Here is a 14,522-nt window from a genome sequence, read left to right as displayed (position 1 = left end):
TGAGTCTTCCAGGTGTTTTGGACTTCAATTTCCACAATTGGCTGTTAGAAATTGTGGGAGTTGAAGTCCAAAACACCTAGAGGGTCCAAGTATGCCCATGCCTGGCTTGAAGCTGCTTTTCAAAGAGACTTTCATGCCAGGCTTGGGTAGATTTCCTCCTTGCTGGGCAGGAAAGAGCACTCTTGTTCCTCCTAGGCCAGTGATGGCCAACCTATGACATGCGTGTCAGCACTGACACGCCTAGCCATTTTTGCTGACACGCTGCCGCATGCAGATTGATTGGGTGACTATGTATTTTGTGGCCAAATTTGGTGTGATTTGGTCCAGTGGTTTTGTTGTTTACTCCATGGGAATTATGCACATTACATTATATATATATTCTATTATTATTCTATTATTATTGTAGTATATTATCATACTATTATATTATTACTAGCTGTGCCCGGCCACGCGTTGCTGTGGCGAAGTATGGTGGTATATATTACAATAGAATCTCACTTATCCAACATTCGCTTATCCAATGTTCTGGATTATCCAACGCAGTCTGCCTTTTAGTAGTCAATGTTTTTGTAGTCAGTGTTTTAAATTCATTGTGATTTTTTGGTGGTAAGTTTGTAATACAGTAATTACTACATGGCATTACTGCGCATGGAACTACTTTTTTTGTCAAATTTGTTGTATAACATGATGTTTTGGTGCTTAATTTGTATAATCATTACCTAATTTGATGTTTAATCAGCTTTTCCTGAATCCCTTCTTATTATCCAACATATTCACTTATCCAACATTTGCCGGCCTGTTTATGTTGGATAAGTGAGACTCTACTGTATATTTATAATCTTATATTTTCTGCTTAGAACAGGATTATATGAGCCCCCTTCTTCACAGCTGTATAAAATGCACACTGAAGTGGATTATATGGCATTTGGAGTCAAGATAATCCAGTGCCAAGCAGATAATATAAGATTCTAAATGGGTTATATAGCTGTGTGGAAGGGCCTTGAGTCTTCACTGCCATATAATCCAGTGCAAATTAGATAATTCGTGGAAGAGGCCTAAGTGAGGCCTAACTGTGCCTGTCCCCTGGGCTGAGTAGGTTGCTAGGAGACCAAGTGGGCGGAACTTAGCCTTGTAACTGGCAGCAATTGGATAAAAACAATTATTGCTCTCCCTCTAATTAGGACTTTATTTTTCTTTTCTTTTTGTTGTATCAACCTAGAGCCGTGGATGATGGGTTGTGATGTCAAATTTCGAGGTTGGGGGGCCTGTAGTTTTGTTGTTTTGTCCGCTGCCCTGATGCCATCACTCTTTTATATATATAGATTATATTACAGTAGAGTCTCACTTATCCAACACTCGCTTATCCAACATTCTGGATTATCCAACACATTTTTATAGTCAATATTTTCAATACATCGTGATATTTTGGTGCTAAATTCGTAAATACAGTAATTACTACATAGCATTACTGCGTATTGAACTACTTTTTCTGTCAAATTTGTTGTATAACATGATGTTTTGGTGCTTAATTTGTATAATCATTACCTAATTTGATGTTTAATCAGCTTTTCCTGAATCCCTTCTTATTATCCAACATATTCGCTTATCCAACATTCTGCTGGCCCGTTTATGTTGGATAAGTGAGACTCTACTGTATTTATTATTCATGACTACATGGAAACTAGAATAGAGAGAAATCAGCGTGGAAGCTGCAAGAGGTACCATATATTGTTGTACATGGAAATAATGGTAGTAAATAGTTTTTGATTTATTAAATACAGTTATATATTACAATTATATATTTTTGTTATTTAAACTATACATATTGCGAAATTATGGGGTTTTTTTCTCAAAGTGACACACCACCCAAGTCATGCTAGGTGTTTTTTTTGGTGAATTTTGACACAAAAGGTTGCCCATCATTGTCCTAGGCTGTGAGGAGAGGACCTTGGCTCTTGCTGCTCATCCGCCAACCCTCCAGTAGGTGGCGCTGCGGACTGGGCGTCGGGCGAAAGCAGTGAGGAAGTGCTGGTGGCGGAGGAGTTCCGTGTTTTGATGGCGGGGGAGCCGAGTGGGGCGGGAGCGGCGCATCACAATGTGGCCCGCCTCTCCGAATGGGCGGACGCACACCTGACTCTGCTCCGGGTACGTTGCCCAAAAGAGTCCCCAGGAGGGGAAGAAGGAAGGGAAGGAGGCCTGGCCTGGTCAGGGAAAGGCAAAACCGCACCTGTGGTGTTCATTGGTGGCCTTCCTGCTTGGCTTCCAGTGTCAAGCCAGGTCTGTAGTACCTGTAGTAGGCCAGAGTGGTTCCCACACGCATTGGCTCCTGTGGGACTTTTTAGAATCAGTTTCTATGGGGGAGCCACTTAGGCCTACCTTATGTCTTATGGGGGGGGGGACGAGGAAGAGGGGATTCTAGCATGGGCAAACTTGTGCCCTCCAGGTGTTTTGGACTGCAACTCCCACAATTCCTAACAGCCGGTAGGCTGTTAGGAATTGTGGGAGTTGCAGTCCAAAACACCTGGAGGGCACAAGTTTGCCCATTCCTAGGATAAATAGTAAGGGAATGTAAAGAGATATCTAAACAACCATGCAATATCCATGCCACAAAACTATTTTAAAAACTTTGAAATCTATAATATCTCAATAGGTTCTCAATTATCACCCATACCACATGATAATGATAATAATAATACAGTAGAGTCTTGTTTATCCAACATAAACGGGCTGGCAGAACGTTGGATAAGCAAAAATGTTGGATCATATGGAGGGATTCAGGAAAAGTCCTATTAAACGTTATGATTTTACAAATTAAGTGCCAAAACATTATGTTTTGCAACAAATTGACAGAAAAAGCAGTTCAGTACATGGTAACGTTATGTGATAATTACTGTATTTACGAATTTAACACCAAAACATCGCAATGTATTGAAAACATTGATTATAAATACATTGACTACTAACAAATTGACTACAAATAAAGGCAGAATTGCGTAAAATGACATTGTTGGAAGTTAAGTCCGTAAAAAGTTCAGTCCTCGCTGCCTAGAGAAAGCTGTAGATACAAATGGGAGGCAGACTGCGTTAGATAATCCAGAACGTTGGATAACCAAGACTACTGTAATAATAATCTTTATTTATATCCCGCCCTATCTCCCAAAGGGACTCAGAGTGGCTCACAACATTAAGTACAATAAAATAGTAAAGGTAAAGGAATAGAGTGGAATAAACAATTAATAACACATCCAATCTGTATAAAACAACAGGATACCACACAAGCAAACAATTAACAATAAACTTTATAAAATAATAGATTAAAAAAATTGTTCTGTTAACTAAAGTGGCCTGCTACCCCAATCGAGGTGTATCCACATGATTTTGTCAAAGCTCAACCATACATAAAAATTCTTCCAAAGTTCAGTCAATCAAGCCACTTCTGTTAGCAACAGAACCAGAGTGCACTGTAGTGCAACAATCGGCCTAAATTAAGATATAGCATAAAATAACATATCTGTGGTTGCATTTTCATTTTATTTTTTGCACAGTGGCAAATTCAACTTGCCAATTTTTTTTCTTGTTGATAATTGATTTTCAAGTTTTCTTATTTTGTTTCTTATTCTTTAATTTCATTTAATAATCTATATATTTTATTTTCCTGGAGCCAGACGCGGAGCACAGGTTGGGAACTACTGGCTCTAGGGCAGGCATGCACAAACTTGGGCCCTCCAGGTATTTTGGACTTCAACTCCCAGAAATTCCAGCCAGCTTACCAACTGTTATGAATTGTGGGAGTTGAAGCCCAAAACACCTGGAGGGCCAAAGTTTGCCCATGCCTGCTCTAGGGTATTTTCTCTTACTGGTTTATAATTTATTCCAAATATATATATACACTTAGGAGTTTAGAATTTGGGATTATTACATTGTTTTGCATGTTTTCACACACATGCACACACACACACATTAGAGCAAGGACTCCTCATGGATACCAAAATATGTGGATGTTCATATTCCATAATATAATGGCGTAATACCCTTATCGTGTCAAGAGCGACTTGAGAACATACTGCAAATCGCTTCTTGTGTGAGAGAATTGGCTATCTACAGAGACGTTGCCCAGAGGACGCCCAGATGTGTTACCTGAGGCTTCTCTCATGTCCCCGCAAGCTAGAGCTGACAGTTGGGAGCTCACCCCATCTTGTGTATTCAAACCGGCAACCTTTAGGTCAGCAGTTCAGCTGGCACAAGGGTTTAACTTATTGTGCCACCACGGCTCCATACCTTTGTATAAAATGGTCATATCAAGGTTAGATTTTTGAATTGTTTTGGAATATTTCCAAGCCAGGGATGTCTGAATCTGGATACAGACGGGCTGCCTGTACAGCCCTTCTGCATCTGTAAAAATGTAAACATAGCAAGGTTAAACATTCTAGAAGTAAAGAAAGGTCACGAAATTATAGGAGAAACTTTTAAGTAGAAATTTGAAAGTCTGTGCTTCGAGCAGCGCATTGTTGCGCAGGGGTGACAATTTGAACCCTTGAACATGAAATGATAATGTAAGATGAAATGTGTAATGTGTAATTTTGATGAAATAATTATAACATTGATCATTCATAGTAAGAATATTGGCTTGGCCATCAAACAATCACCATTCCTATAATTAGTTTTGTAAGGTGGTATACATTTTTAGGACATCCTGTAAAAGAAGTGGTGTGTCATTAGACTCACCACTAGACTTCCACACAGGCCTTTTTCACTGAATCATCAGTTCATTTCAGGTTGTAGTTAGGATGCTATGTATGTCCTCAGAAGGCTCTCTTCTTTATTAAAACATGGCATACTTCAATCAGGATTAAAGCAGATTTGGATCTCATGCCTGGTAACAAACTTGAGACAATTAACTTGTAACAGGTGACTGGATTAAATAACATGGAGGTGTATTTTGGGACTCATCCGATTTAGTTCATTCTGTTTCTGTTTCCATGCACTATGTACTTCAGTGATGGATGCAAGGAAATGGATGTGAATATTTATCTCTAAAGGAAGTGTTTAGCTGCATATTTAGATGTCCCTTTGGGATGCAAAGGTGTGTATTCTGCACGGTGCTTATCAATTTGTGAGATACCAGTTTGCTAATTTGTTTTACTAGATAGAAAATCTTGGAATAAGACATACAAGGACCCTATGTGTTTTTCCAAGTGGAGCAAATAGCATCTGGGAAGATCAGTCTTTCTCCTCTGTTACATCTGCCCTTTCAAAAAAATCTAGAAGAAATCCTGGGTTTTTTTTCCTCCTTTTTAATGATGTACAATTTCTTTTGGGGCATTTTTGACTACTCAAAAGATTTAATTGAAGAAACATTGTAACTTTTACTATATTTCAGTTCAAATTAATCCTAAATTAAATTCTTCATGCTTGCAACTTTATCATTACTGAGCTGGAGACCGAAAGGTCCCAGGTTCAAACCCCAGGAGCGGCCGCTGTTAGCTCCAGCTCCTGCCAACCTAGCAGTTCGAAAACATGCCAATGTGAGTAGATCAATAGGTACCGCTCCGGCGGAAAGGTAACGGCGCTCCATGCAGTCATGCTGGCCACATGACCTTGGAGATGTCTATGGACAACACCCGCTCTTTGGCTTAGAAATGGAGATGAGCACCAACCCCCAGAGTCAGACATGATTGGACTTAATGTCAGGGGAAACCTTTACCTTTACCTTATGTATTCTGTCCTATATTGTAGGATTTCAAGATAGTCCCTTTGGGTGACCACTGAGCTTGCACTAGGCCATTTCTCTGCGGAATCTGAACCAAACATCATAGAAACTAAGCAGGAAATATGTATTAAACCAGATATCTGGTGTTTTCTATGGGTTAGTTCCAGAATAAAAATATCTTGGAACAACTTCTGTCTGCCTGTCTTCTACAGTCTAATCTTTATGACTTTTATGAAGACCATTTTCAAAGTATAGCCTGTCTCATACATATTTATGTGGAAGCAAATCTCGCTGATATAAGGGTGACTTTTCTCCAAATAAATACTTTAGCATAAACCTATGCATGTTTGCTTGCAATTAAATCTATCTCTGCAAAGTGCATACGTCTGTACTAAACAAATTTCAAAAAACTAAATCTGGTTAATTAAGGCTTGCTCCCAAATATGCATGTGTGGCATTGCTTCCATCAATAGTATTCTTTAGTTGACTATTATTCAGTTAATGTTGCTTTGCTTTTATTGGGTCAACCCTTTGGAATGAGTTCTTTTTTATGGCTTTCTGTGTATCAGTTTGCAGGATGAAAAGTATAATTTTCCAGGAATCTTTTTAACCATGTATTATTTCAATTTAGATGTAAATTTGTCTTTCTATATTCAAAGGGGAAATATGTATAATGCCAATGATCTGAAAATTATCTCATTACTTTCTACAGAATATCAGCACTGGAATGGCCATAGCTGGAGTAGTTTTACTGGCAAAGAGTGTTAACTGGTAAGTTGTGGACTGAGTGGAACAATTTATAAGATTATAAAGCAGCTTTAACAGTTCAACACTAAAAGTATAACATCAATAAAATTCATCACCACTGCCCTTCTTTTATGTGCTGTATTTTATGAGGAATGGCTTCTGCTATGTTTTATACAGTTATAGCACAGCTATATAAAGCCTAAGTCAGCCTCAGTATGCTACAAATCCTAACCGTTTTGATTTTAATCAAATTTTATTGCCACAAACATTGCTTAATTTGAGTATTTTCATCTAAGAATATTTGTTTATTTGCACCCCCATCTTCTTCATCCCAGAATGGAGCCCAAGGTTATTGTATATCTCCTTTGAATGTCCTCTTTATAAATGTTAGTTGCTTTTAGACCTTGAAGTATCAAACTGTGAACATTCCCCAGAGTTATTTTTTTGTTTGTTGACATAACCTTCGGATGCAAGGCCTTTGCAAGGTTTTATGCCTCAAATTTTGGGAAATAAATTAAGTTCTGGTCACCTGTCTGACTAGAGGCCAGATAATATATGAGCAGCATATATAAGAGCCAGTTTTAGTAGGAAACTCCAGCTGTTTGTACCAGCCCTTGTTGTTGTTCTTGCTTCCATCTGTCAGTTCCAACTTTTGGTCACCCTTTGAATGAGAACTCGCTAAAGGACTCAGTCATTAACAGCCCAAGTCTTGCAAATGCAAGTATGTGGCTCCCTTGAATCAATCAATCTGTACTGTAGTCTTCCTAATTTTTCTGTTGTCTTCCACTTTCTAAAACATTTCCAGTGAGTCATACTGTCTCCATGATATATCCAAAGTACAATAGCACCAACTCCCAGACTCGGACATGACTAGACCTAATGTCAGGGGGAAAACCGTTACTAATGTGAGAAATGGCTCACAGTTAAATTGTACAGGGATAAAATAATGTGCAGACTATGGCAAATACTAAGTTTTTCCTTAGAAATGTCTAAACAAAAACTTCATTTGTGTGTTTTAGTTCAGAGATGGGCAAAATAGACTGCAACTCCTAGCATTCCTCGCCATTGACTGTGGTGGCAAGGATGAGCAAGGGTTATGGGTGAACTAGAAAGTTGCAGTATTCTTATTTCGACCATTTCATCTCAAGAACTTGATCTAGGTAATAATGAATGTGGAATACAGAGCTAAGGGTGCTTAAGTTCTATAGGACCAGTTTGTACAGTGAGAATTTGCCATAGACTGAACCTTTCTAATGAATGATTAAAAGTTTTGCTGCTCAGTCATGCATATATTACAGTGGTCTAGTCTAATGTTACCTTTCCTTTATATTTTCATGTTTTTGTCCTTTCTTTCTTCCTCTCTTTCTTTTATGAATAGACAACCAAATTCACAAATGTTTTGGAAATACCTTCAGAATTTATAGAGAAGAATGTTAAGCTTCGTGGACGGTTACACCAAATAACTGATCAAGGATTTGAAATTGAACATATTCCTATCACCATTCCAATTATTTCATCTTTGCAGAAGAGATGTAAGTAGGATGAAATCTGTGAATATGCTCATAGTGATAAAATAAAACATTCATGAACGGTTGCCTGAGCATGGTTGAACAAGTGTCCTTAAAGGGGGATATGCAAGACAAATGAAACGTGTGTGGATATTTCAGAAGACTTTTAGCAGCTAATCTCTTTAAATACTTATTTGTTAGACTTATATATTTGTATTTTGCCCGGAAAGTAATTGGCAACAAATGGAGTGGGCTGTAATATAGGTGTAATGTGCTCACTTCTAAATGTTCCTGTGACCAATCTGGCTGTTGCATTTTGAACTAACTGGAATTTCCAAACTTTTTACAAAGGTAGCCCAATGCATTGTAGAATTCGAACCTTGAGGTTGCTAGTGCATGCACTACTATCTTCAAGTCCTCCAAATCTAGGAAGGGGTTCAGCTGCATATCAGCAGAAATTGGTAGTAAGCCCTCTTGACTGTCATAGAAATTGGTAGTAAGCACCTTGGGCTGACATTTGGAGAGATGGATTCATGAGTACTCCCAGGCTGCAGACACAGTCTTTCAGGGGGAGTGCAACCCAATCCAGAACTTGTCTTATGAATGCCAGGAACCCAAATTGTAGCCCCTTGCAATAGGCTTCTTTAGTATAAACACAGTTTTAAAACATCTGTGAGTCTCAAATATTACTTCGTTATGAGGTATACAGTACATGGCTGTGACCTTAATGTTTCTTAGTAAAACATTCTAAAATATTTCATTCTGTCTATAAATTATCATCACTTTTGAGACAGAAAATTAAAATACCTAGATTACAATTGTTTCCTGAATCTCATATTAACACCCTTGATAATGTAATAGCACCGTTGGTTCTTGGTTTTATATCCAATATTAATCCCAAGTAAAGTAGACGTATTGAAAAAAATGGAATTTGTTAGGCAGTGCTAATGTCAGTCCTATGAATTTCCTTTTTTTCCAGCTGAGACTAAAATTAAATTTAGTCATTTATTTCAAAGTAGCATAGAACTCCAGTTGCTCTACACTGCTTAAATTGAATAAGAAAGTCAATAATATTGTTCTGATAACGTCACAAAACAAAATGTTATTATGCATGTGTCCCTAGGGCATGCAGACGGATTGTTGCTGGTCAGGCTTGCTGGTGTCGAGCTGGCACCAGGTGGCACGATCTGGTTGAAAAGTGAAATAAAACCCTCACAAATGATGTGGTTCCAACTTCTGGAAAGGAAGGACTCAGTGCTTCATTGCCTTGTGGTGATCAAAAAGGTAAATAATGCAGGGGAAAGTGGGAATCCAGATTCTAAGCATGTTTACTCTGTAGGTCCCACTAGGTTAACTTTAGGATTGCAGTCTTTTTCTTTACCACAGTTAAGACCTCCATATCTGCTGGGCTAGAGTTACCTGAAACCAGAGATATATCTGAAATGCTATTAAATCATCTGACTTCCAGTTCCAGCAGACCATAGAATTGCACTGGGAGACTTAGAAATTCTTAGGGTGGTATCCTCTCTGGGAATTTGCTAGGTCCTGCAGTGTGACTGTTTGGTAATTTCGAGGGAAAGCATACCATAGAATTGCCTGGCAGACCCAGCAAATTTCTCAAAAGGTCATTTTCCTTGAGATGTGGATACAATGAATAATTTCAGCTTATTCACTGTGGATTGTACTTTCATTCTCGTAAAGGACACACACAGCAATGCTTTCAATGTTCTTCCAAACAGGGTAGATTTTCCAGTGTCTGTCTGAATGAAGACATCTTGAGGCAAGGTCTTGGCAAGACAGTTAACATTGAAGGACTTGCACATGAATCCCGGATATACTGGAAGCTTCACAAAAGGCTGCTTCAAGCTGAACTGAAAGCCGTCAAGAAACATAAAGGAATCTGGAAAGAAGAATCATTCATTGAGAAACTTAGAGAGCACATTACCAATAATAAATATCTACAAAAGTTAAAACAGTTTGCAACCTGGCTAAGAACCCGTCTCTGAAAGCACAGGGATTTTTGGGGGGAAACACCAGATGGAACAGGATGTAGCATTATATTCTTTCTATCAGAATAATATTATAAAATGCCTTCTCTTCTGTTGGTGGCTCCTGTCTTGGAAGAAAATGAAAACATCAGAGAAAATACTTCTTGAGATTGTTGCATGACTGGAAATTCATATAAGTTGAATATACATTCTATTCCATTCTAGATGCCCAGCAGAAGAAGGAAATATAAGGCTTAATGAGTGGAGCGTGATGTGAAAGTGCTGGTGATATCTGTCGGTGTGTGGATCTGGTTGCTGATTTATAGGAGTGAATATTATGTTGTTGAGAGCAGAATACCTTTTTCCAGTTATGTTTTTAATGGATATTAGGCTCTGTTCACAAAACCAAATGATAGGTAGGGAACCTAGTCAGCTTATGCTGACTTCTGTCTACATTGTCTTCTAACAAGATGTAAAGTTCATATTGCCATTAGGTGCTGGACTTACTTCAAGTTTTCCTGGTTCAGTTGAGTGCATGCCAGCAGCACAAACAACGGCCTTTTCATAATCAGATGATATTTGCTTCCTAAAACCCAACCTACAATTAACTAAAATAATCATGAAGATATTATGAGCTCTGTACTCTGTTCTGTGGACACTACACGTTCTTGTCATTGTATATATCGAAGCAAAGTAGTTGCAGCCTTGGTAGCTCGAGCTGTGTATTATATACCTGTAGTAATCCAGAAGAGGTAGAAATGATGCCAACCCAAACAGTCTCATATTTAACATGAGTTTACACTGAGGCTTATTTTGTTTCTAATGCAGCCAAGTGGATACTTGATTTTCTTGTAAACTTTTTGTGAGCTATTACTTTATGGGTGATAGCCATTGAACTATAGGGAAATTGCACACAGTTTTACACAAACATCCTGTTATCCCTTTGTTGTGCAGATGCAACCTGAATAGCTATAGAAGCATTCACCCACTTTGTTGTGACTGGTATGAATGTGGCTGTTTGGATTTTTCAGATTCAAGCTTTGTTTATTTCATGGTGGCCAAAATTCACAGACCAATGTACCTGTGCATTATGTTTGTAGACCACTTTCTGAGGTTGCAGTCACAAATCCACTTAGAAATGTTGGGCTTGCATTCAAGGCAGTGTTCATTGGACCGAAGATCAAGTCTGTTGCCGCGTAACCGTTGTTGTGTACTCCTCCTTCCAAGATTAATTGACCTGATCGTAAGATGAGAGCACATGACTGTATTTACTTTGGAGGAACATTATGTATTACTGGTTGTTCTAAACCATTTATTTAAATGCTTAACTGGTCTGATGAGACTACTATTTTAACAATCTTGCTTCGACTCTAGAAAAAAATATAACTATGACACAGAAAAATAAATGATTCTGTATGACTTTTCCTGTTCTTGGCAAACCAGTTAAGTATTAAAATATTAATCTGTTTAATTGCTAGCAGTAATTCAGATGCTTTAACAATAAAGTGATTAACTATAAACCATCCTTGTAGATTTGTTAATTTATTGTGTCACTTAGCTTTGTAACAGGATAACAGCTGAGAGCATATGGTACTTATGTGTGCCAGGCTTCCATTGCTGACAGTGGCATTGCAGATGGACCCCTGTAACACACAAAGTGGGTGATTGTCAGCGATGGGAGAGCCCTCCTTGTGAGCCTGCCTGCCTGTCAAAATGGTGGCTTATGTCTTGTCAAGAGGATAAATGAAGTGCTGTTGCCTCGTGTTATCTTCTGTTACTGTTGTTAATAACTAAAAACGATTAATGCTGTATGCATGAGTGTAGTGACAGAGTAGAGTAGAAAAGGGCAAAGCGTTGAGCTGGATCCTTTGTTTGCTAAAAGGCATTAAGCTGGCAGTAGGAGGGCTGGGTGAAGGGAGCTGTTGACAGCACAGAACAGTTGCAATGCTCTCTTTTGCCAAGTCTTGGCTTCACTATAATGCCTGCTTGGTTTAAAATATCAGAAAAATAAAAGTGAAGAAAGAATACCAGTATCCTGACAGTTCATCCCTACATCTTTATCTCATAGCAAACCCAGTACTGGGTTTATACAGATTATGAAATATGTTTGTATATGTTATTCTTCACTCGAATTCCAAAGTCCAAAATCCAAAACAGTCCAAATGGCTGGCTGAGAGTAGCATCTTTGTTTTCTGATGGCTCAGTGTACACACATTTTGGGCACATCTACACTAACCACTTAAGGCACTTAGAAGGTGTGTTTATATGACACATACCTCAAACATGCACAGCAGTGTGCATTAAGGGCTTTAAACTGAAAATAACGCCTGTAATGCGCATCAGCCCGACTAACTGTAAACCACATCTCATAGAAAACCGATTAAGTGATGGATGCGCTAACAATCTGCACATGTGCATTATGACGGAAAGTGGGGGCGGGACACAATTCCTCCTTAGCTGTGAAGCAATTGAACCAGTTTGCGGTCAGCCTCTGGTACATTATAAACATCAGCTAGACTTCTGACCGTATCAGGACTTCACATGTGAAATCACTTACTCCTCTGCTGGTTTCACACTGGCTTAAGTGGTAAACATAGATACATCCTTTGTTTCATGCACACAATTACTGAAAATATTGTGTATACAATTATTTTCAGGTCACATGTGTAGAGTTTCTTATCTCCATGATATTTCATTGTGTATATGCAAGTATTCTAGGAGCCCCTGGTGGCACAGAGGGTTAAACAGCTGAAATTGCTGACCGAAAGATCGGTGGTTCGAATCCAGGGAGTGGGGTGAGCTCCCACTATTAGCCCCAGCTTCTGCCAACCTAGCAGTTCAAAAATATGCAAATGTGAGTAGATCAATAGGTACTGCTTCAGTGGGAAGGTGACGGCGCTCCATGCAGTCATGCTGGCCACATGATCTTGGAGGTGTCTATGGACAACGCCAGCTCTTTGGCTTAGAAATTGAGATGAGCACCACACCCCAGAGTCGGATATGACTAGATTTAATGTCAAGGGGAAGCATTTATCTTTACCTATGCAAGTATTCTATAATTTGAAAAAGTCCAAAATACTTCTGGTCCCAAGCATTTCAGATAAGGCATTCTCAACCTGTAAAATGGATGCCCATATGTGCAGTATGTGAGTATTTATTTGTTGGATCCTTGTATCTCCAGATAATCAGTCTATCTGCCTGAAACCTTGCCTTCCCTACTGAAACTGTAAGGCATAATTCTTCCCTTCTTTCTTTGTAAATGGCTGTTGAGGAAGCAAGGCAGGAGTGGACTCTCAAATCAATCCTTTCATAAAGTATTTACATCACTTTTGCTTCAGAGAAATACTCCTGGTCAATGGGTGGGTTGTTAAGGCTTCCCTTTCCACTGTCCCCCTCCTAAATCTTAGTAGGCGGTCAGAACTGGCTGTGTTTTCTAGAGGATTATCACACATAGTAGTTTTTATAATGATTATTATTTATATCAGAACTATGCTGTTTTTCCTTTTTTCATGCTTATATCAAAGTCAAATTCCGCTTTGTAATTACACTAATGCATTTCATTTCAGGCAAATGCATCTTTAAGGATTTCATTCTGTTAGCATATTATCTGTAGGAGGGCTCTGAGGGAGGGAAAACACCTTGCAGTAATGTTCTATTTTCCTTAAATATAAATGAAAATAAAACACATGACTAGATATTTTATTTGAATATTTAGAGAAAACCTTTACAGGGGAGTTTTAAATAACATAACTTGCTTGCACATCAAAACTATATATTATAGGGAAAAAAATATTACCTACCGTATTCAGTTGCTCCAGTCATGCTACTGCAATTTCTGCCTTCATTTCTAGCTTCATTACTTATTTAAATTGGATATCTTGAGTATTTGCAAGTTTCAAACTTATTATTATTAAAAAGTTTAATAAATCAAAGAAAAGATGACATTATAGGAGTCTTCAAGTTAAACAGATAAAGACTTAATCAGTGGCAGCATTGTGGAACTTCCATGTGAGACACTCGAATTTTAAAAATATGTATTAAATGAAATATAAGAAAACAGTCAACCCTTGTCATCTGCTGAGGTTCAATTACAGAATTTCCCATGTATATCAAAACCCATGGATGCTTACATTTCATTTTATACAATGGCAGTAAATTGGTGTCCCTTATATAAAATGGCAAAATCAAGTTTTGCTTTTTGGAGTTTAAAAAGATAGTTTCAAGCCCTGGATAGTTGAACCTGTGGATACTGAACCTGTGAATATGGAGGGAGGGCTGTATATACTGTACAAGGAAATCAGAATGGTTGCAGTGAAGGGAGTCCTATGCACATGGTTCTGTGCTCCTACCATATAGTAGCTGCCTATATAGGATAACTATATAAGGATGACTCTTACAATAAGAGACACCTGGCAGCCCTAGTTGCTGTGGTTCACTTGTGAAATAATTGCTCTTTTCTAACTATTGATGCACACCAGGTGCAACAACTGATTGATTCTTATGCTTGGCAAGTAAAAGGCAGAAGACATTTTAAATTTAGACCTTTATATTTTTATGTTTTTTTTTAAA

At 38.3% G+C, this 14,522-nt stretch overlaps 1 protein-coding gene and 1 long non-coding RNA gene across 2 annotated transcripts; one reads left to right on the top strand and one right to left on the bottom strand.

Moving 5' to 3' along the window:
• Positions 1-1,995: 1,995 nt before the first annotated feature.
• c3h3orf33 (chromosome 3 C3orf33 homolog) lies at positions 1,996-11,473 on the top strand. Its single transcript, XM_062976693.1, is given in 5 exon segments — positions 1,996-2,145; positions 6,423-6,488; positions 7,836-7,989; positions 9,089-9,249; positions 9,705-11,473. Coding segments are annotated over 5 exon segments (738 nt in total). The 5' UTR covers positions 1,996-2,055; the 3' UTR covers positions 9,972-11,473.
• Positions 8,957-14,202, bottom strand: LOC103278178 (uncharacterized). The gene is made up of 3 exons (XR_010004776.1): positions 13,754-14,202; positions 11,035-11,190; positions 8,957-9,865 (listed from the first exon to the last, which is right to left on the bottom strand). It is a non-coding gene; the product is annotated as an uncharacterized LOC103278178 (long non-coding RNA).
• Between the last annotated feature and the right edge of the window lie 320 nt (positions 14,203-14,522).

This window comes from Anolis carolinensis, chromosome 3, assembly GCF_035594765.1.
Source record: "Anolis carolinensis isolate JA03-04 chromosome 3, rAnoCar3.1.pri, whole genome shotgun sequence".
Lineage (NCBI taxonomy): Eukaryota > Metazoa > Chordata > Lepidosauria > Squamata > Dactyloidae > Anolis > Anolis carolinensis.
This window is presented reverse-complemented; position numbering and strand designations above follow the sequence as displayed.